Below are 21,242 nucleotides of genomic sequence, written 5' to 3'. Positions count from 1 at the left end.
TGACCTTGAACTTTTCTTTGCTGTTAGGTTCTGCTTTTCCGGGCGAGGGCTGGACTGGTGTGAGTGCTCCGGTGTTGGTTTTTTGAAGAGGATCTGCGTCCATGATTGACAGTTTGTTGAGCTAGATGGCTCAACATCTTCATCGTTTTTGGATATTGTCTGCAAGATAGCGTGGAAGCTATTTTGGTATCATGGTCTCTTGCTGTCTAAGGATCTGTATAATCTATGTAGATAAACTTGGTATATATCGCTTTGCATAAAAAGTAGATTGGTTTTTGGCCTTGGTTTTACCGTTTGACTTACATAGTACACCGTATACAAGTTTTAGATGAAAGAACAGCCAAGCGATGCATATTTGGACTGCAATACACCTTCCACTCACTCCGACCCTACCCAACCCATGATTATACAGTGCCATCCGCCCACTCCATCCCATCCGTATCGTACATGTTATACATCTTCATACCTCCCATCTTCCCTAGTCACTTTTACCCCCTTACAGACTAGATCCGCCCGAGCCGCCGGTAGCCAGCGAGTTCATGGCGACCGTATCTATCCCAGCGTTCTTCCTTTCTGAAGCAGCGCGTGCAAGATAAGCCTTGCTGGAAACGTTCCATAGCGAAATATACTTCTCCATGCAGCTAGACAAGCAGCTTGACTCGCCGGGGGTCATTGTGGCGCCGGGGGCGGGAACGCAGTGATCGAAGCAGTGCTCGTTGACTTTCTATAAGCGGAGTTAGTATGAGGTTCTTGTATGGGTTTTCGGACCGGAGATGTGGCAGAGGAACCGCCGAGTTCTCAGGAGGATGAAAGGTTAAAACATACTCCGATGAGTTGCCGGGCATTGTTCATGGCGGCTTCTTGTTGGAGCTGCTTAATGATGGCGGTCTTGATTTCCTGCTGCTCCGGGGAGGAGGTCGAGGCGGTGGCGGCGGGAGTAGATGAACCGAAGAGACCCATTGTGATATATTTATTGAAATAGGCGGGAGAAAATATGAGATATAATCGTCGATTGTGTAAAATTGAAGCTTGATGGCCGGAGATGATGCGGACAGGATCTTTTCGACAGACTCCGAGGACAGCTGTGGCTGATGCCCGGGCTAGTTAGCGTGGCCTCGGCTGCGCCACAGCGATCGTTGTGGACACCTAAGTTCTAAGGCCTGTCTCGGTGAACTCGAAGCTTAGTTGCTGTTGCATTGTCTCGGACAGCGATCTGTCCAGTTCGTCCTTGACTTCTCTCCTCCATTCTTCCGCTCCGCTCTTGAGAGGCTCTTTTTCCTTGTGCTCTGTCTTTTTTTCTGTACCTCACGCGGTAATTCCTTCCTTTGTCTTTATATCCACTTCTCGAAACCGGTTACCTCACTCAATCTACTCCGCTGTTGATCCCTTGGTGCCAGGTGGAGGTATACAGCACTACCAAGTACCAACCCTATACTAGTGTGCCGTTGAATGTCCCGGCGACATTGAGCACATTTGCGACCATACCATTCGCGTTCTATCGTTACACTCCGTTATACAGTCTACGATCGTTATACACCTCCGACCCTAGCTTCTGAAACAATGCTGCTGCCGCGGCTCTCGACCCTCTTGTGCCTCGCTGGCTTGTCGGCCGTGCCTGCGATCAATGCTTATGAGGGAGATGAAAATGTGAAGAGTATTCCTGTAAGGCTCTTATTTGCGTCTAGTACTTTTATCTGTGGCTAATTCGTGGAATAGCTTCGCACTCACAGTCTCTCTGCCGTGCGTATACCTGCCTCGTGACCGACCGTCCCGCCATACATCGACCTGCCACTAACAGTCGCATAGCCGTACTTGGATTCAGACTTCCAAAGCCGCTGGTTCGATTTTGGTGGTGATACGGTGATTCGCGCTGACAAGTATGTGCACTTCCCTCTTTCAGTTTCATAATTAGAGCGCCCTAGCTAAGAGCACCGCAGGTACATCCGTCTTACAGCGGATCGACCATCACAGCAAGGATGGATCTTCTCGCGCGTTCCTCTGACCGCAACCAACTGGGAGGTTAGATCTTAAACCTTTACTCGCCATTACTATATCCGCTGAGACTGACCGTGGTGAGCCTACAGATCGAATTCGAGTTCTCCGTCCAAGGCGAGGGTAACCTACACGGCGATGGTTTCGCTATGTGGCTCACCAAACAGCGTGCTACACAAGGCCCTGTATTCGGCTCAACGGACAATTTCGAAGGTCTAGGTATCTTCTTCGACACATATAAGAACAACCGCCCCGGAACGTCTTTCCCCTACGTCATGGCCATGATGGGCGATGGCAAGACTAGCTACGACCAAGCCCACGACGGCAAAGCCAATGAGTTGGCCGGTTGCTCTGTACGTTGTCTCTTGAAGTTCAGCGACCTTGAAGCGTAACTAACAGCTGCACAGGCCCGCGGCCTCCGCACCTCCTCCGTCCCGACAAAGGCTCGCCTGACCTACTTCCAAGACAAATCCCTCACTCTCGACCTCCACTACAAATCCGAAGGTACCTGGACCAACTGCTTCACCCTGACCGCACCGGAAACAAACATTGCCATCCCCTCCGTCGCATATCTCGGCTTCTCCGCTGAGACGGGCGAGCTCAGCGACAACCACGACATCATCTCCGTGAAGGCCCAGAACCTCTACAGCGTCTCCGGAACTCCTAAGAACGGACCGCCGCGCAGCGCTGACCGACCTCGTCCTAACAAGGCCCGCAAGCAGCAGGGCGGTAGCTGGTCTTGGTTCATCTTCAAGATCTTTTTCTTCTTTGCAGCCGTTGGCGGTGGATATGTTGGGTGGACTGCATACAGGTCTCGCACTCGGTATTCACGGTTTTAGGTTGGGACATGACTGGAGGAAAATGAACTGAAATGAACTAAGTGGCTGTTACGGATTGATACCTCAGGTGGGGGCAATTGATTGTGAAGAGAATGGGAGGAATTAAACCAAACAAAAAAAAAGATCTTGATCTGTTCTCTATATCTATCTGACCTTTGATTTTCGCCTTTCTCGATCTATATCCTTACTTTGCATAGCCATGATGTACGCGTACTTTCGGATCTGCTTTTAGTTCTACTTTGAAACAAAGTTGAAAAAGTTTCATCATGGTCTCGGTCCCCAAGAAATGACGCTCGTATACCTATATCTATCTATCTATGCACCTGGGTATCAAAATAACTCAAACATTACAGCGTCATTCCCCGCCTTCTGGCTGGCATTCCAGTTGTATATTGACGCCCAAACCAATGCTAATGCGAAGGGCATTATGATAACAATGTTTGCCTGAATGCGTTCAAAACCGTGTCGTTACTTTTTCAACTCATTCCACATATGATCAATGATCTGGAAAACCTCCGTGACGCTGCGCATAACCGACTCGTCAATACCTAACGCGCCATACCGATGCTGAATTTTGTCCGGATGCCACCGAACACGCTCCGCCTTGAGCGTAGATAGAAGAAGATCCTCGGACTCTTCAGCCCCAAGTCCAGATCCAGAACCCTGCGGTGGCGCCCGTCGCATAAACTCCTCCACATTCTCCCTCGACACATCTCTCCTCCTCCCGGAGTTCACAGGCCAAAAGAGTAAACCCCGGACTGTCGTCCCCTCCCCAGTCGCGGATCCAGATTCAGGTCCAGATCCAGCCCCCTCTTTCCGCGCCTTCTCCACGTCCTCCCAAGACCGCAAATAACTCTCCCAAGCGCCCCTCCAAGCCTCCTTGGCTTTCTTCCTCTCCCGACCCCGCCGAAGACTATCCTCCATCGCCCTTTCGAACCTTCTCCTCTCCTCCTGTGCATCAGCGGCCTTTTCCGCGGCCGCTTTCGCCCGCTTTTCGGCTCTCAGCCGCTCTTGCTCTTCGAGCATGCCTTCTCGCGTGCGCTTCCACATCTCGCTGCGTACGTAGGCTGCGTAGTCTTCTTCGTTGAGTTGGTCGAGCTCACTCCGCTCATGGTTTTCGCCTGCCCCGCTACCATTTTGCCCTGGTGGGGCCGCAAAGGAGTGTATCGGCTGTCCGTAGACGCCCTCCCAGAATGCTGCGCCTTCGTCGTCTCCTAGTGCGTCGAAGAGGGATTCGCGGAAGGCGGTATTAGGTGATAGGCGACCACCGGGGTATGAAGGCACCGTGTTTGGGGATGGGGTCCGGGCTCTGGTCTTATGGTGTTTGCGGCGGTGGGAGTTATGGTCGTTGTGCCGGTGACTGCGACTATGCCGGTGGCTGTGGCTGTGGCTGTCGCGGTGGGACTCGCGGTGAGAGTCATGACGGGAAGATCGCGAAGATCTTGACTTGGAGGATTTGAAGCGGAATTTCTTTCGGCTCTTGTCGGTGTGCGATGTGTATTCGTCTCTGTCTTTGGAGGCCGAGGGAGGGTTTGCACCGAGCTCAGGGTCAATGGAATGATCGGGTGGGGAGAGCGGTGCTTGGTTGTCTGTTATTTCCATCTCTGCTGCTGGCTATCACGTATTTGGGAGAGGTTTGGAGGTGCGGGGATGAAATGAAAGCATGATAACCTATTGTGAAAGTGATTAATGTTGATGTCGAAGAAAAGGAAATAAAGAAAGGGAGAGACGTTGTTTCTCGATACGCACTAGTAATTCCACTTTTCGAGGGTTCGCGCAAAACCACTTCAAAGGGTGCCCTCACTTGGTTGATCTACTGTCGGAAAACTGCGACATGCTCTAAGAAAGTTAAGTTTATAGTATCTCCAGCCCGGTGCATATAATAATGTATTAGCTACAAGAAAATAGCCCCTCAAAAATGACATCACATGTGAGAGATAGATGATCAGATAAGATAAGAGCGAACAAATACAGCGCGATACATCCTGCTGCGAAACTCCGCCTTAACCTCAATTTCCGTCGCATCTCGCCATCACCCCCAACTCAACAACACCCCACACATCACATACCTCACCAAGATGACTCTAGTCGCCTACTCCGACTCCGAAGCCTCAGACTCAGAGCACGAAACCTCCACATCCACACCCGCCCCAGCCCCATCCTCGACAACAAAGCCAACGCCCGCAGTCCCAACCATCGTCGACAAAGCCAACCCGCGCAAAATCCGCGTCGCCCTCCCAGACCTCAAGCTCGATCCCTCTTCCACAGATAATGACGATGGCCCGGCGCGCAAGAAACCCCGCGTCGGTGGCGGCGGCGCATTCTCGGGCTTCAACTCTTTCCTGCCTGCGCCGAAACAAGCGAATGCTGCAGCGGAGGAGAAGAAAAAAGCCGGCTTTGGTGCTGCGAGGAAAGTCTTTAGTTTAAAGACGGGTGCAGAGAGGGGGTTTGATCGGGAGGCTGATGAGGAGATGAGGAAGGATTGGGCGTTTGAGAGGTTGGGTGCTGGGGATGACGACGAGACGATTCCAAAGGCAGGGAGTTTAAGGGGGGAGGAGGCTGGAGATGGCTCGGGCGGTAATAAGGATGTCGAGAAGAAGAAGCCCGAGGAGGTTGTGCTGAAGGGTAACCCGATGATGTTTAAGCCGTTGTCTGTTGCCCGGACAGGGCAGAAGAAGAAGAAAACTATAGCGACGATTATTCCGCCGCCGATGGCAGAGACCAAGACGGCGGGAGAGACGTCCGTATCTACAAATCCAGCGCCAAAAGCTGCCGCTGCGCCGGCTCTCCCTCCACCGAAACCGAAAGTCAGCCTTTTCTCCCTCTCTTCGGAAGAGACAGCGAGCCCAGGTGTTTCGACATCAGCACATGCATCGGCATATGAACCGCTAGTATACACCACAAATGAGAGTGCGCCAGCAGCAGGCCCAATTCCTGAGGCCGAGTCTGCTCCCGTTGTACCTTCGCAAACTGCACCCTCAACCCAGACGCTCGATCACATTGCCGACGATCTAAACCTCTCCCGCTCCCAGCGACGTCAGTTGTTCGGACGTAACGCCGACTCGGCTAATAGTCGAATTCTGCACTTTAATACGGATGCCGAGTACGCTTCTAACCAAGAGATGGCGCACAAGGAGCTTGCGGCAGCGCAGCATAATCCGGTTCGCGCTATCGCCCCAGGCAAGCACACGCTGCAACAGCTGGTCAATGCGGCGAGCACGCAAAAGGAAGCTTTGGAGGAGAGTTTTGCGACTGGAAAGCGGAACAAGAAGGAGGCTGGGTCGAGATATGGCTGGTAGGGTCGTCTCCCCTTCTATTGCCACTTGTTGGTCGATACCACTGTTATAAAACTGTATAGAGATTGCATCTAGGAAATTGGAGCTTAGGAGTTTTTCTCGATGAAGCGAATTTGGAAGTAGAAAAGGACTTTTCTATCTCATCTATACACAACAAACCATCTATTTACAAGATTAAAAGAAACAACATGCTTTTATATGCCCAAACGCCACAATGCATCCCATCTCTGCATAAATTAATCCAATCTAAGAAGAAACATCCACCACCTCCGCAAACCACTGCTTCAACGCCGTAGCCAAAACAGCCGGTAACTCTCTAACATCCCTCACAACAAGATAGTAGGGGAACGGGAATCCCTCGAGATACCTCTTCATTTTCAACTTCATTTCGCCCGTGCCACTGTCCATATCCGGCTCAAAGCTTGCCTGGGTAAGATCCAGGATTGAGTTGCCCTTGAGCGCATCCACGATGATGAACACGATCATAATCCGCTCTTCCTGCGCTTGGCGCACCAGACGCTTGATTGTCTCGTGGTCCTCGCAAATACCGTCTGAGATGATCAGCTCGAGTTGCCAGAGATCTGCACCGCCGCCGGCAGGTGACTGCTTGAAGCGCGCTTCGCGGAAGAGAGCGATTGAGTCGGCGATGAGCTTGCGCACATTCGTGCCAGTTTGCTGGTAGCTGAAGTGCTGGAAGACTTGCACGCCTGCCTCGGATGAGAACGGCTTGCCGAAGTCGTGGGCTACGCGGACGTGGTCTTCGTCGCCGAAACCGAGGACGCAGAGGTCGCCTACTTCGAGCATGCTCAGACTCTTTGCAACGAGAGCGAGAGTTTCAAAGGCGAGTTGGCCGCTGCCGCTCTCGAGCATGGACTTGCTGTCGTCGACAGCGAGCATGATCTGGTAGTTGCGCTTTGAGGGGACGGAGCGGCGCATCCAGATCTTGTCGCGCTTGTATTGGGAGGCGATGTAGGGGATGATGCGTTTGATGTTGAGACGTTTTCCTGTGCGGAAGTCGCCGCGGAGTTTGGTTGCCAGTGTTGGGGCGAGAATTAGGCGGAGCTGTTCGGTTAGAGACAAGGAGAGGTTATTCGTTGCAGACTCGTACTTGGACCACAGGCGTTGGGCCTCGTCGCGAGGGGTTAGAGGGGGAAGGGTGGAGGAGAGGTGAATGGCGGCTAGGTGGGCGTCGACTTCATCAAGCTCTTCAGTTGCGGCCTGCTGAGCTTGAGGGTCGTTCGGGTTTTGTTGAGCACTAGAACCTCCGGGAATGAATGCCCCGGCAGACTCATTGTCAGTAGGCGCGCCGACGTGGTCTAGTTGCATTGCATCCTCGAGTTCGTTCTCGAGCTGCGCGTGAGGTTCATCAGAGGCGTCAGGGAGCATTTCCTGGTCAGTTGGCTTGACGTCGGACTCCACGCCCTTATTTTGATCTAGAGCTTTGGCTTGGTCTTCGCTGGCTTGTCCGAGCGCTTGCGTATCAGCGACATCGTCTTGGTCTGCCAGGTGCTCAAAGTCTGCGTCGCCCATTTCGGTATCTTGGGGCAGGGGCTCGTCTGATTCGCCTTCCTCCTGCTTCGAAGCTTCCAGGATTTCTTTTTGCCTGCGGTGCCACTGCTCAAGGACGTCTCCTAATTTCTTGAATGCCTGCAGTTGAGGGTCCTGCGGTTTGACATCGTCTGCACCACCTGCATCGCGATGCGTTTCATTTTCCTCACCATCTTTAACAGCACCTTTCTGCTGATTTGGCTCAACGGATGGATCAGTAGCACCATCTTGTTGCTGGGCGTTGCCGGATGCGCCCTTCTCCTGGTTCTGGTCCTGCTCAGCTCCTAGCCCGCCATTGACGGCTTCACTAGGAGCAACTTCTTCGCCAGCAGCCTCGTTCTCTTCCCTTTGGGTAAGGAGGTCGTCTTGCTGCGCTTCTTCAGGCTCCTCACCCTGCTCTTGCGTCTCCTCTTCGCCCTCGGCTGCCGTGGTATTCTCTTCTTCAGGGCCTTCCTCCCCCTCGTCCATTTCTTGCTCATCACCGGGCTGATCAGCAGGACCCTGTTCTTCGGTCTCATCTTCCTGCATTTCGTTCATTTGTTGATCATCAGGAGCAGGCGCGTCTGGTAAATCATCGAGCCCATCATCATCGTCATCGAGGCCTTCTTCGTCATCCATGCCCTTATCATCACCATCAAGCTGCATTTCTTCTGGAAGATCCAGTGTCTCCTGTTCCTGAGCTTGAGGGTCGGTGACATCCATATCTTCACGCCCGATGGCCTCGCCTTCGTCATCAGGCGCTTCCTCCTCCTCATCTTCCCCCTCCTCTTCCTCCCCTTCTTCATTTTTACCCTCTTCACCTTCGTCGCCCTTTTCCTTGTCTTTCTGCTCGGGCGCAGCCGTTTGCTGATCCGGCTCTTGAGCTCCTTTGCCTTCTTCATTCTCCGTCTCCTTCTGTTGTTCGTCATGACCGCCATCCCACATCTTCTCATCAACGGCCGATGCGTCCAGGTCATTGACACTGCCTACTTCCTCATCAATATCGCCATCTTCTTCCTCGTCCCCACTCTCATTTTTCTCCTCGTCTTCGTCTTCTTCATGCTCGCCCTCCTCACCCTGCATGTCTTCCTGGTCCATATTGACTGCATCCTTAGACTTGTCGATATCATCCTTGGAACCTTCTTGTTGCTCCTGCTGCGCTAGCTCTGACAAGTCCTCGTCGTCACCCACATCTTTACTGATATCTTCAGCTCCTTCGCCCTCACCAAGACCGGTTCCGCTTTCCATTTTCCCGGTCTGGCCTTCTTCATTTGACTCTTCATGCGGGGTGCAGAAGCCTTCGGATGAAATTTGGATAAACGACTTGGTGAGAATGTAAGACATCTTGCAGGTCTCTCGGTGTACTTTTAAGAAGCGGCCAACAATATCTTGGCTAATATCGAAGTACTTGTTCATGATTGGGAGCAAACTCGCGAGTAACGCGACGGCGAAGGAGATACCCAGGTCAGACTGCTCCTTGATACTATATAGCGAATCCAGAATAGCATCGAGGGCTTTGGTAACATCAGCCAGATGCGCAGACTTTAGAGCCCTGGTGAAGAACTCATCACTGCGAGATAGGTAACCGGTAGACGTAATTAGGCCTGGTACTTCCTTCAGCTTCTGCAAACTGACGAGAATCTTATCAGCAGCAGCCGTAAGGGCAGTGTCAAAGTCTTCAACAGTCAATGCTTCAACGCTCTTTCCGAAACCAGGTGCTTCCACATTGATATTCGTCCATAAGAGGACTTGGTCTAGCACAAAAGTCAGGTCTGGACGTTGTTTAGACCAGCTTGTGATATCAGCCTTCAGTTGATTGAGGAAGGATACCGCTTCGTTCAAGGTATGCTGATGAAGCTTAGAGGTGATACCAGTCGGTAGCTCAGGAAGGTGTTTTATGGTTTGTTTCAAGCGAGAGAACGTGTCTTCCCAGACCTGTAGACCATTGAAGATTTCTACTGCCGAGATTTCGGAGAATTTAGAATGCAGTTGCACAATAGTCGAAGCTAAGCCCAATGTTGGCGCCAGCCATGCAACTGCAGTCATTACTTCTTGTTTCCCACTCAATCCCTGAGGATCGGACCGCACAATAGACGCGGCACCAGACTTCCAGAGGTTGGAGATCTTGGAGAGAGTTGACTGAAGCGATCCCAAGTCTGCCAAAGCCGGAGCAACGGCAGTTCTTTGTTTCTTGATCATGAACAGAAGATGCTCCATAGACCCTAAACTTCTTGATACTTCCACGTTACTGAGTTCCTCAGAGTAAGTACGGGAGGCTTGGCGAGCACGAGGAAGCAGGTCGAGCAGCCGGTGGAAGTAGGCGTCGCAGTTTCCAGCCAGCTGCGACACTGCGGAATGGGCTGGCAGAGACGGGCTGGAAGCAAGTACTTGAGCAACTGTTGCCTGCGATTCAATCAAGTTGGTGCTAGCGTTCCGCTTGACACCCATCTCCAGTAGTTGCCGCAGGGTGTCGGCATAGAATCGGCGCTTTTGTCCCTTGAGATGCTGAACATCAGGTTTGTTCTCCTCAGTAAGAACCTTTGGTGTCTGGGTTCTGTATTCTTTGATACTCTCCAAGAAGAATCGGACGAAGCCACTCAGGTCATCCCCAACATCAAACTCGCTGGATATTGAAGTGTACATATGCAGCATACTTTTGACTGTTCCCTCGGGGTTTGTGAATCGAGGAGGCCGAGAGGTCCACACCGTGCCCTTCTCGCATATGGCGAGGGCTTGCGGTATAATTCGAGAACCGGAATTTAGCTCAGGGCTAGTGTATGCCCCCTCTTCGTTCTTCTCGGGCATGTCTTGACTCAAGATCTGTTCGACTGGGAGACCCAAGGCCGCGCGATATTTGCGGACCAGCTTGAATAGTTTCACATGCGAGCGCTTAGCACTCTCGCGAAGAGCAACGATATTGGTATCCTTCCAGCTAGCAAGCTGAATCTGCTCTTTGATGTCTTTTTCGAGAGCGGCTCGCTTGTCGTTAAGCAACTTATGTACTGCGGGCTCGAATTGAGCGTAATGGTGAAGGAAGTTGTCAATCGCAGACACAAGCTGTTTAAGGGAAGGATAATCTTGGACATAAAGGGATAGGAGCGACTGAAAGTCCTTGACGAGTCGAAGACGCTCTGTATATTGCCCCAAAGTGGTCGAGTGTGTGAATTGTTCCAGTGTGGCGATAACACCTTCCACATGCTCGCTGAGGTTGGTTTCTCCAGATTCCGCAATCTGGATTGGCGCTCGAATAAGTGCTTCAAACGCGATGAACCACCATGAATTCACGTCCTGGTCGCACTTGTCCTTCTCAAGATCCAAAAGCTTGGCCCATGTTGACAGCTCTAGTCGGCGCCAGGAGATGATCAGATTTGTGAGTTCGTCATAGTAACTGGCTGCAGAGTATTCTCGGCTGGCTACAAGTTGCCATTCGTGGACGAGAGAGTGAAGCTTTTCAACCTTTGTTATGAACTTAGCAACAGGCTCTGTATGTTTGAATTGGTAGATCTCTTTGCAGAACGAGATCACGTCAATTGGTACCGCATGGTCGGGCCAAGCATTGTGTATCTGGACAAATCGAGCCTGAATTGACTGGGTCAGAGACAGGAGCTTCTTAGCTTCAGTTAGGTTCTGATCTGTGTAGAAGTTATAGTTCTTGGCGGACGTGGTAGTTCTCTTGTTCAAGTCATCTTCTAGGAGCAGGAAGATCGCAGAAAGCTGGTCCTTAGGGAGCACTTGGGCTGAAGGAGAGCCGCTGCTCTCTGACCAAGTTACGCCCAGCAGCATGGCAGATTGTTTGACGTAGTCTGAAAGTACCTTTTCGCTGTCCGCAGACTCGAAAAGTTTGGCATGGAGGTTAGATAGCCGAACAGATATAGCCTTAGGATCAGCTGCATCCGAAAGGCTGATGCCCTGGTCGTCCTCGTCCTCATACGTCGGGAAGAGCTGGTATAGCTCCTTTGCGTCAACTTCCTCCTCGTCTTCCCAAGAACCTTTGAAATGATACATTTCAGTCTTGCGAGTGTGTTCCTCTTGATCTTCCTTGAGCTTTGCCTTCCAAAGCAAATAAAATTGCTCCATGATGCGGCCGAGAGTCTCTCGACCCTTTTTGGTGTTTGTAAATCCCGGCTCCATGGTCTCAGCTACTCTAAAGCATGACAGTTCATGGAACCTTAAATCTATAGCGTGTTTTGAGTCGTAAGCCACAGAGACATCTTCTTGCGGAGTAGCCGGGCCACCTGATCCAAGGAACGGCGTAGTTTGGCATACCCTCCGTAGGAAGTTCGTCTCGCTCAATGCTTCATTGTTAGAGGAGCCAAGAGACAGACCAAGGTCGAGTATCTGCAAGAAACGGACAACAAGAGTCGTGATATCGTCGTACGACCTATAGTTCGTGCTTAAGCGCCTGCTCAGCTGCTGGATATTGTCACGTAGTAGCTTCCTCATCCGTACATTTTCAGCACCCTTGTCAGTCGCAGTGATCAGTTTCTCTGGGTTTCGCTGAAGAACGGACTTTATGATGCTTGAGAATTCACCATGAAGTATACTGATTTCTGAAGTTGGTGGACGACTAACAGATGATGGTGGGGGGGCTGCACCAAGATTGCGCAGATCTTGTTGCACAATTTCCTTTCTGATATTGGTGGGTTGTCCAGAGAAGGCCTCTTCGAACAGTGAGATAGCATCGGCCTTCGTAGTGAGTTCAGAGACACGGTAGTCATATCGTTTTCTTTGGACAACTAGACTCAGGGAAGGGTCGAATGGCTTGTCAGGAACGAAGAGCCACAGGAGGATCACAGCTAGTTGCACTAAAGCACTGGCAGTATCCTTCACAGCGTCTTCGCCAGTGGATCTTGATAATAGAGCTGTAACAAGTTTCGGTAGTGCCTTGTTTGCAATGGCTCGGAAGTGATGATCGTTGGGCAGGTTTTGTGCCAAGCGAACGTTCAGGGAAAGCAAAATGGGCGGTAAGCCTTGCTTCCCAGCCAGACGCAGTAAGGTAACCAGCTGCTCAAATGACTGCGGATTAAAGAATTCTTTGTGGGCATCGACAAGCTCTGCAGTAAGCTCTGAAAGGGCTTGCCTCAAAAGTTTAAGTTGATCCAAGGCGATTTCTTGGCTAGTTAGAGCGATAGATTTAGAGAGTGTCTGCTTCTCGGTCTCCAAAGCGTCCATTTGACCGAGGCTGACACGGTCAACCAAGGCTAACTTGCGGAGCAGGGACAAAGAGACAGTGCCACTGGCAGCAGTTCCAGTGCCCGTAGACCGCTGGAACCCTGAGAAGAGAGAAAGTCGATGGAGGATGTTCGGGACCCGACTGTGCAAGTTTGACTCATTCAAGGGCTGCGCAGGACGGCCAGCCAATAAGGCAAGGACTGATTGAATGATATTGTTAGAGCTTGCGGGATTTCCATTGAGTGCAGCAAGATCGTGGTATTGGCATAGGATTTCGAATTCGTTTGAGAAGTAGGGATTTGGAGCCAACTCAGAATCTTGCACCACGCTCGCCAGGTTCGATACTGTTTGTCTGAGTGACTGGTCGATGTTAACATGACAAGAACAATGGTTGCCGTTGTAAATGAGGATCTAGGCTTACCTGAACAAGGCCCCCTTCATCAGTGTCGCCTAATAGGAAAGACTTTTGAGTCTCAACCAGAGAGTTTCGAACTTGACTGAGCTGGGCCAGATCAAGGCTTGTCCTGGTCGCAATTTGCATGAACTCGGATGCGACCCTTTCCAAGTCCAACATGGACATCAACTGAGTCTGGGTGGAAGCTGTCGCTGGTCTCCATGTTTCCCAAAGCTTTTGCATACCAAGTCCGGTAGTCAAAGCCCAATTTTCATGGAATCGTTCGAGTGCTTGGGATAAGGCGCGGGCCAATGGCACAAATACATCCCCGATATCAAGTATCGATGCAAATAATCCTTTGCCAATCTGGAGGTATATCAAAAATTCACCATCATCCACTTCTTGAGCTGCCGTAATCTTCAAGATATCCGCACAAAAGCTGATTATTGCGCGAAGAGGAGGTCTAGGGTCGTTGTGGCGAAGGGACACATCATCTAAACTTTGGATGAAATCGTACACAAGCTGCGCACACTCAGAAATGAATCGGCCGACTGGTTGTGTGGAGTCTTTCATCAAAGCAGGGATGCGCTTCGAAGCCAGAGATCTTTGCAATCGGCTCATCTGACTCGGCTTCAACAGCTTGCCCGACTCGTCTGCAAGTAAAATCGCCTGTTTGATGGTATGTAGGTCAAGCTTAGAGTCTTGCATTTGTGCTAGTAAAGTAAGCGTGTTGAGCGGTATATCATGCTCCAGAACTAGTGCCAAGGGCTCGTTGACTAAGGGATGAAGAGGTTGCAGGTGGCCCTGGATGGCGAAGGCGACACCTCCAAGCTCGACAGATGTCCTGATATCGTTAAAGGGCTGACTGGACTGATTATCGTGTACCACGGATACATAGCGGTCGAGAAGTCTCGAGAATTGATCGGCCTGGATTTCGGACAAGTAGGGGGAGAGAAGGTGTTGCGATCGCTGTAGATAGGCCAGATCTGATATTGACAAATGATCAACGCGTACCTCAAAGGAGAGCTCAGTCCCGACCTCTGAAGGCATAGGGCTGCCACGAGACCAAAGGGAACGCAGGCGGTAAAGAGACGATTCGCTGGTGTAGGCAGGTGTTGAGGAGCTGCCCAAGGTTTCATTTTCCTGAGGCAGAATACAAATCTCTATACATCGATTCCGCATGGCGCGGGAGAGCTCTCCGTTCCGAGAGTCCATTGTGAAGAAAAGCCTGAAGTTTGAATGGGGCTTTATAATCCGAGCGCTTCCATCCTCGGTGCGCTGCTCATTGAGGATAAGGGCTCCGTTCGGTTCAGTCAACGAGTTGAGCCTATCGAGAACGGAAGGGTTGCAAAGATTTGCATTATCAAGGACAACCCAATCGCCCCTCTGGACGGCCTGTGTCAGGACACCTTCTGTCCACTCAAAGCCGACCTTAAAGCTGTTCGCCTCTTTGGAAATCCGGGAGAGCGTTCGTGATCTATCGAGTAACTGTTCCAGTGCAGCTTTGGGATATAGTTGTTGAGCTTTCTCCAAGAACGTGCATACCAGCTCCAATGACGTGTCGGGGCTTTGAAGTCGTTCAAAGAGCTCGATGAAGACTGAGGCTTCTTCTTGGGAGCCATCGGACGGATAACAAGAGAGTAGATGGCGTCGAACATACAACAGGATATCCTGTAGGAGTGATGACGTTTCCCTGTTATGATCGATCTGCTCAAACCCTCCTACTAGATCCATTGTATCAGTATCGGCACTTAGCGCCAATTCAATCAGATTGGCTCCATTAATAGCAGCAAGCTTTCTGATCAGTGTAGTTTTACCGCAACCCGATGCGCCCACTAGAATACTAGGCCACGATTGTTCGATGCAAAGCATAAGGGACTCAAGGATAGACAAGTCTCTAGGGAGTATCTTGAGATGCGGGTTTGGCGTTTCTTGGAGCAAGGAGTCTCTTCGCATTATACCAAGGCCAACTTGCATACAATTTGAAGTCATGTTATGATAGTAGCTTTTGGCAGCCATCGAGGTTTCGTCAAACACACGTTCATAAAGATGGGCTACTCGCTCTCGATCTTCCTCGCACCTAAAGCGTTGAGATATGATGATATCGAGGAAATTCTTCGTGTCGATTTGCAGACTCCCGCGATCTGCTAACTGGAGCCACCTCTGTATGTCACGTAAGTTTACCTCCCAAGGACCACCTAGAACACCTAATTTTCTCTCTTGGGTGATAGCAACATTCAGCGAGGAAACAAAGTCCACAAGCAGCTCGGTCTGCGAGATCGGACTGCCAGGGAACAGCTTAGCGCATATACGTTTGAGATCTGTGTCTGTGAAGCTGTCCGCATACACGACCGTAAAACGATTGACGAAAGAAGCAGGCAGGCCCTTTCTCCCGCCGCCTTGATGATGCGGGTTTTGTGCCGCGAAGAGTACGAAATTAGGATGGCGTTTGAAGGTCTGGTCAAGCTCGGCGATATAGACCATCTGGCGATGATCCAAACACGCATTGAGACCCTCAAGAACAGACTGCGAAGCAAGGTTCATCTCGTCAAGAAGAACCCAGTCACCGCGCTGCATCGCTTGCAAGAACGGTGCATCTCGCCATGCAAATTGTCCTACATCACCGCCTTCTACAGGCACATCGGACCCGAACAGGTCTGTGAGATCTGTTTGATCTGACAAGTTTATCCGCGTGAGTGGTTTTCCGAGGGCTCGGGCAAGAGCAGTCACCAACGTAGTTTTACCCACACCAGGGCTACCTTCGAGTAGAATAGGCTTAGTCAATTGAAGACCGCGGGCAATTCGTACTGAATTTGCGATTGTTGTAGGAGCGTCCATGATAAAATCGGGGTCAGGTTGAGCATTGCCACTGATCGTGAGGTTGAACGGCCCAACTCGCAATGCCCTTTCTTGAACATCGAAATCGACAGCGGACTTTTGCCAATAAATACTAGCAGCATCGACCTCAAATAGCTCTTGAAGTTTGTCTAAGCACAGTTGCCGATTTACTTCGAGATTATGTAATGTAGTCGCAAGCATCGCAGCAGGATTTGCACCCAATGTGTCTATAAACACCATTGCGGCACCTTGCACGACAGCAAACAAGGGATCAGAGGCCTGGCATTTGTTGAAGAAGTCAACCCACGCCAGGAGATCTCGAATAGAAAGAGAGTTAGTTGAAGACCCCTGGAAAGTTCGTTTGAACCATTTCGCAAACTGAAGCATTGCTCGGGGAATCTGCTCCGATTGTGCTGTTATTTTCATTTGAAGAATAGGGAGGATGTCCTCATCCTCGGAGAGTTGAGGGGCCCATATCTCTGTCATTCGATTTCGTAGAGCAGCAGAAAGTTCACGCTTTCCATAGTCTCCGCCAGGGTTCATGGTGGAAAGGAATTGGAAGCCACTGTCAGCGACCACCATGGAGTCAACCGGCCCTTTCTCTGCCAGGAGTATAGACCGGTGAGGTTCCAGAACACTATTAAGACGTTCCAACACGGAGTCATCCGCAAGGGATATTTCATCCAGAAGGAAAAACTGTCCTGTCTTCATGGCAGTTATTAGACTACCATCAGTCCATTCAAACAGCGCATTGAGACGAGCAGCGTTTCTTTCAATCTTCCCAAGCAACTCTGAATCGCACAATTGCCGCTGCTCCGCAGTCAGTGCACCAAAAATCTGTTTCAGTTCTTCAAGTGACTTGGACTGAGCATCAACTTCGTGCAGAAGTCTTCGGAGATCAGCAAGCAGGGTTTCTTCAATAGCTGACCGGTTCCTGACAGGCCGCTGAGCTCCAATGAGATCACCAGTTTCCAGGTTGACATGCGCATTTATTATGTGCAAATGTTTCCGGTAAGCATCAGAAACTGCCTGGCAGAGCTGAGTCTTTCCACACCCTGTTTCACCCACAAGTAAGATAGGCTCATTGTTGTCGAGGGCTGTGGAGACTAGCATGAAAAGCCTTCTCATCGCCCTCGTCCAGACAATCCCTGGGGTAAGTTGCCTTAGGTTTGGCGCACGCTTGTCCATTGCTGCTGTACTGTAAAGAACATCTTCATCGATTTGGACCTTCATAACCTCCTCGATCACACCTTTTACCGCCGCCCTCTCCTGGGGGTTTCTAACTCTTTCTGCAAGAAGCATGAAGCCATTTACAGCCAGCTGCTCTCTATCATCCGCTTCTCGAAGTGCCCATCGGAAGAGATCACGTAGAGTAGCAAAACTGTTCTTCTGCTCGAACAGTCGGTTGGCTTGGCGTAACAAAGAGAGCTTTCTGTAGACGGACACTATCCTAGTGCAAAATGATGGGGCGATCTGTGATCTTTCTTTGAGAATATACTCCAGTTCGCTCTCGGGGATATCGTCAAAGTGCAGTTCAAGGAAGCGATTGCGAAACGCGCGGGAAAGTACTTTCCGACCTCCATAGAGGCCTGCGGGATTCTGCGTGGCAAACAACATGAAGTTGGGGTGCGGGTGGACGACTTCCTGCGTTTCAGGTATGAATAATTCGCGATTATCATCAAGGAGTCGATTGAGGGCTTCCAAAACATCTGATGGCGCCAAGTTCAGTTCGTCGAGAACAATCCAGTATCCGTTTCTTAAAGCCTCCACAAGTATACCCTCTTGGTAACGCAGAGTTCCGTCATCATCAGAAACGTAGGATCCAAGGTACTCTTGAAGATCGGTGTGTTCATGGTTATTAATGCGGACAAATTTGTTTCCTGAGACCTTAGCAAGATACTCAATCATGCTAGTCTTTCCGACGGAGGTTGGGCCCTGGAGCAATATCGGGAATCGTCGAGTAGAGCTCGCTCTCACGAGATTTTTCAGGTTCTTCTCGATGAATGGGGTTACGATATAATGGGGCTGCTCTTCAGGCATCAAATGTCCCTTTCGCATCCAGTACTGTTTGAACTGCACGTGGTCGAGGCCGTCAGTTGGAGGTCTAGGCGTTTGACCGAGTAGAGCTTTGATGTTCTTGACATTGCTGAAAATGTACTTCTCAAGCATTGGTATCAGTAATCGTTCCGATTCCTGACTCAGAACGGTCAGAAAGCTCATAGAAAACCCCTCGTAAATTGCGCGACGTAGTCCGTAAATTTGAGCATGATCAGCAGCATAGATGAGTGCTCGAACGAGAGTGCGTATGCTGAAGTGTGGCCGCTGCCCCGCTCCGTCTGTGAGCTTGTTCTCGTTACTGAGCCTTTTAGCCTCCATGTAAAGCTGGGCAAGGTCCGGTGCAACTCTAGAGTCACTCAATGTCAAATCTCCAAAGTACTTCTTGATCAACGACAGAAGATCATCCAGATCGTTATCGGGCGATTGTACATATAGTTCAGTAAATCTTGAGCGGAGCCCGGGAGGGAGGTCCTTCTTGCCAGCATCTGTCGCCGGGTTCATGGCACCGAAAATCCGAAAATCTGGATGGCCAAACACCCGCTCCACATCGCCCGCTTCAGACAGCAAGACGGACGGTGAGCCCTCACTGCCATGGTGGAGGAGACTGGCAATATTCTCGAGTGTATCGGGTGATGCTAGATTAACCTCGTCCAGCAGCACCCACTCGCCGTTACGCAGTGCACGGACTATCTTTCCCTGGACAAAGGCAAACGCGAATTTGGCATCTCCCTGAGCTACTTGTGCCTCGAAATCGTTGAGTTGCGCCGCAAACCTCTCCCATCTCTGTCTTAATAGCTGGTATTTGGGGGAGTCCAGCTTCCTTTTCTTTGCTGGCTGTTCGCTTTCTCCGGATTGAGAGGAGTTCCCTGACTTGAAAACGCCGTTCGCAAGCTTAACAGCTTCATGCCAGTGGTTGACCAAACGCACCCAATTACCGCTGGCGACGTTCTTAGCGATAGAAGAGAGGAACTTTTGGTTTTTTTTAGCAGAAAAAGTCAGTTCGAACAAGGAGTTGAACTCGTCAAACATCGGAATGGCCATGGTGCGAATGTTGACTGGTTTGAAGCCACCCAGTAGATCGGTACTCTCACTCTGCTGCGATAAATTGACCACTGTGAGCTTCTGACGCATCAAAGTAGCGAGATGTTGAATAACAGTTGTCTTGCCGATACCTGTCTCTCCGACAAGAAGAACAGGTTCTGCCATCTCAACCGAAGCTGCAACTTGCTCCATTAGTTTCAGAGCAGCTCTCGTCGTGGCAAAGCGAGACGAGGAGGCTGCCAGCTTCGATATTGATCCGGCCGGGATCTTGATTTTACGGCAAGCCTCTCGTCCAAGCACAAGGCTACTACCTTGGTCCAGGAGAGCTGGCGTTCGCTCATGCAAGCAAAACCGCGCGCGCTGTGGCGAGATTTGGAGCGCCTCCGCGACAACCAAAGCTAGAGATTCCGATAGTGTCGTGTCGGGTATGTATTTGAGAAAGATGTCCACGACATCGAGGAAAATATCATCTTCGATAGCTTCGGGCGTTGCTTCATAACCTGTCTTCACGCCAAGCCGTCGAAGCCTCTTGTGCATCCGACGACACAGTTTGACAAGGTCACGTAAGCCGGGCGTACGGCCTTGGGAGCTCTTTATTGCAAGGCTCCCATGGAAAGAAGCGCAAAGCCTTTGGTAGACATCCATAATTGTGGGGACTCTGGACTCGAGCAAAGGGAATTTTTGCGAAATTACTTCCCGCACTTCGTCTATCGAGAGAGGCGCTATCGGGACTCTATTCCATAGTCGGCTTCCAAGAACGGCGGTACTAGGGGCAACTTCTTCTCCTGCAATGTTATATGACGACTTCATCGTTGCAATGATTCTAAAGCCTTCGGCGCACTTGATCCGCTCCCTGCGGCTGGCTATGGTTAGCTCACCCTTCTCAATAATTGGAAGGATGAGACCAATGACTTCAGAAGGAGCACGATCCAGGTCTTCAATCAGAATCCACCGACCCTCTCTTGCAGCCTTCGTCAGGACACCGGGTTGCCAAGAAAAGCTTCCTGTTGCCGGAGAAGTTGAGTACATCCCAAGAAGACTTTTGGCATCAGTCTGCTCGTTCAGATGAAGCGTGATCATTGATTCCGACTGGCCCATCGTGCCTGCGACATCATTTATCAAAGATGTCTTTCCTGAGCTGGGCAGCCCAACTAGTAAAATTGGTTGAGAACTGACAAGGGAATTTGCTATCCGTCGCAAATTGGTTACCGCTGTGGGAGTTTTCACAATCGAGGATGGAATTAGTGTAGCATCAATCTGCCGTGGAATCAAAACTCCACAGACTTCTGCGGTGCGAACGGTGAGAAAGTCCCGTAGCTGCTCCACCTTTAGTAGGCCTTCAGAGTGTGATCGTGCAGCCCGTGCCGCATGAAGTTGCTTCACTAAAGCAACCCATCGATGCTCTTCCCATAGCCCAAGACAGCGGTAGTCGATTGAGATCCCTTCCCAGTCTCCCTCTATCAAATCTTCCCCGCAATGTGACCATATAATCCTCTCCATAGAAGCATCGGCCGCCCGCATATATAAGCAGAAACACCGTATCGCTAAGTATCGAATCACTCGGTCGTTGTGCTGGAAAAGGGCTTGGAACTGCGAAGGAACAAGAGCGGGTGAAAAGGCCTCCAAGTCGAAGGACAGAAGGCGAAAAATGGCTAAAAGTAACGCGCGAATCGTGGTGTCGTCGAATTGTGGATTAATCAAGCCATTGGATGCAACCAACGCCGACAGAGGGCCAGCTCGAGACAAGGCATATTGGCTTGCAAAAGATCGTAGGTGAGGTGCAAAAGGTAGGATTCGTGCAAATGCGGAGACAACTCCAGTCTGATCGACGCCAGATTCAGCGAGAACCCAGCGTGCAGCGAGATCGACAAATATTGGTTCGTAAATATAGAAAAACTTCTCCGTCAAGCCTGATTTCAATGCGCCGACTGCAAGCGCATTCAGGTACTGAGTCCCCGAAGCCGTCCGAATGAGGGCCGCAACCTCACTCGGCAGCTTGTCGAGAAGCTGGGACTTGCTTAGAGTCGCCTCGTAGGCAGGACTGGATCCCATCCTGCATCCAACCACCCAAGGTACTCTTCTGGT

General features: G+C 50.8%; 5 protein-coding genes across 5 annotated transcripts; 2 read left to right on the top strand and 3 right to left on the bottom strand.

The window, feature by feature from the left end:
• Positions 1 to 36: 36 nt before the first annotated feature.
• tim13 (protein translocase subunit TIM13) lies at positions 37 to 1,050 on the bottom strand. Its single transcript, XM_073708840.1, has 2 exons — positions 826 to 1,050; positions 37 to 724 (listed from the first exon to the last, which is right to left on the bottom strand). The coding sequence occupies exons 1-2, from the start codon at positions 958 to 960 to the stop codon at positions 497 to 499; spliced, it is 363 nt and encodes a 120-aa protein (XP_073565898.1). The 5' UTR covers positions 961 to 1,050; the 3' UTR covers positions 37 to 496.
• A 158-nt stretch (positions 1,051 to 1,208) lies between these two features.
• On the top strand, positions 1,209 to 3,107 carry BJY04DRAFT_200570 (legume-like lectin family protein). Its single transcript, XM_073712953.1, has 6 exons — positions 1,209 to 1,662; positions 1,717 to 1,740; positions 1,807 to 1,877; positions 1,938 to 2,019; positions 2,085 to 2,345; positions 2,400 to 3,107. Exons 1-6 carry the CDS (start codon positions 1,561 to 1,563, stop codon positions 2,829 to 2,831), a joined length of 972 nt encoding a protein of 323 aa, XP_073565897.1. The 5' UTR covers positions 1,209 to 1,560; the 3' UTR covers positions 2,832 to 3,107.
• On the bottom strand, positions 3,108 to 4,742 carry BJY04DRAFT_200568 (uncharacterized protein). The gene is made up of 2 exons (XM_073712952.1): positions 4,581 to 4,742; positions 3,108 to 4,502 (listed from the first exon to the last, which is right to left on the bottom strand). The coding sequence occupies exon 2, from the start codon at positions 4,431 to 4,433 to the stop codon at positions 3,300 to 3,302; it is 1,134 nt and encodes a 377-aa protein (XP_073565896.1). The 5' UTR covers positions 4,434 to 4,502; positions 4,581 to 4,742; the 3' UTR covers positions 3,108 to 3,299.
• A 101-nt stretch (positions 4,743 to 4,843) lies between these two features.
• BJY04DRAFT_200567 (PRCC domain-containing protein) lies at positions 4,844 to 6,305 on the top strand. The gene has a single exon (XM_073712951.1). The coding sequence runs from the start codon at positions 4,910 to 4,912 to the stop codon at positions 6,128 to 6,130; it is 1,221 nt and encodes a 406-aa protein (XP_073565895.1). The 5' UTR covers positions 4,844 to 4,909; the 3' UTR covers positions 6,131 to 6,305.
• A 68-nt stretch (positions 6,306 to 6,373) lies between these two features.
• On the bottom strand, positions 6,374 to 21,209 carry BJY04DRAFT_223430 (AAA family ATPase midasin; the record flags this gene model as incomplete). The annotated part of the gene is made up of 2 exons (XM_073717691.1): positions 6,374 to 13,186; positions 13,248 to 21,209. 2 exons carry the CDS (start codon positions 21,207 to 21,209, stop codon positions 6,374 to 6,376), a joined length of 14,775 nt encoding a protein of 4,924 aa, XP_073565894.1.
• Positions 21,210 to 21,242: the final 33 nt, after the last annotated feature.

This window comes from Aspergillus karnatakaensis (genome assembly GCF_047715665.1).
Source record: "Aspergillus karnatakaensis strain CBS 102800 unplaced genomic scaffold BJY04scaffold_72, whole genome shotgun sequence".
Classification (NCBI taxonomy): domain Eukaryota; kingdom Fungi; phylum Ascomycota; class Eurotiomycetes; order Eurotiales; family Aspergillaceae; genus Aspergillus; species Aspergillus karnatakaensis.
This window is presented reverse-complemented; position numbering and strand designations above follow the sequence as displayed.

What these genes read in the sequence shown, in the direction of transcription:
- BJY04DRAFT_200568 (XM_073712952.1), bottom strand. Translation starts at nt 4,433, where the DNA reads ATGGAAATAACAGACAACCAAGCACCGCTCTCCCCACCCGATCATTCC.
- tim13 (XM_073708840.1), bottom strand. Translation starts at nt 960, where the DNA reads ATGGGTCTCTTCGGTTCATCTACTCCCGCCGCCACCGCCTCGACCTCC. An exon ending in ATGCCCGGCAACTCATCGGA is followed by an intron (nt 725 to 825) that starts GTATGTTTTAAC and finishes CTCCGCTTATAG; the next exon opens with AAAGTCAACGAGCACTGCTT.
- BJY04DRAFT_200567 (XM_073712951.1), top strand. Translation starts at nt 4,910, where the DNA reads ATGACTCTAGTCGCCTACTCCGACTCCGAAGCCTCAGACTCAGAGCAC.
- BJY04DRAFT_200570 (XM_073712953.1), top strand. Translation starts at nt 1,561, where the DNA reads ATGCTGCTGCCGCGGCTCTCGACCCTCTTGTGCCTCGCTGGCTTGTCG. An exon ending in GCACTCACAGTCTCTCTGCC is followed by an intron (nt 1,741 to 1,806) that starts GTGCGTATACCT and finishes ACAGTCGCATAG; the next exon opens with CCGTACTTGGATTCAGACTT. An exon ending in TGACCGCAACCAACTGGGAG is followed by an intron (nt 2,020 to 2,084) that starts GTTAGATCTTAA and finishes GTGAGCCTACAG; the next exon opens with ATCGAATTCGAGTTCTCCGT.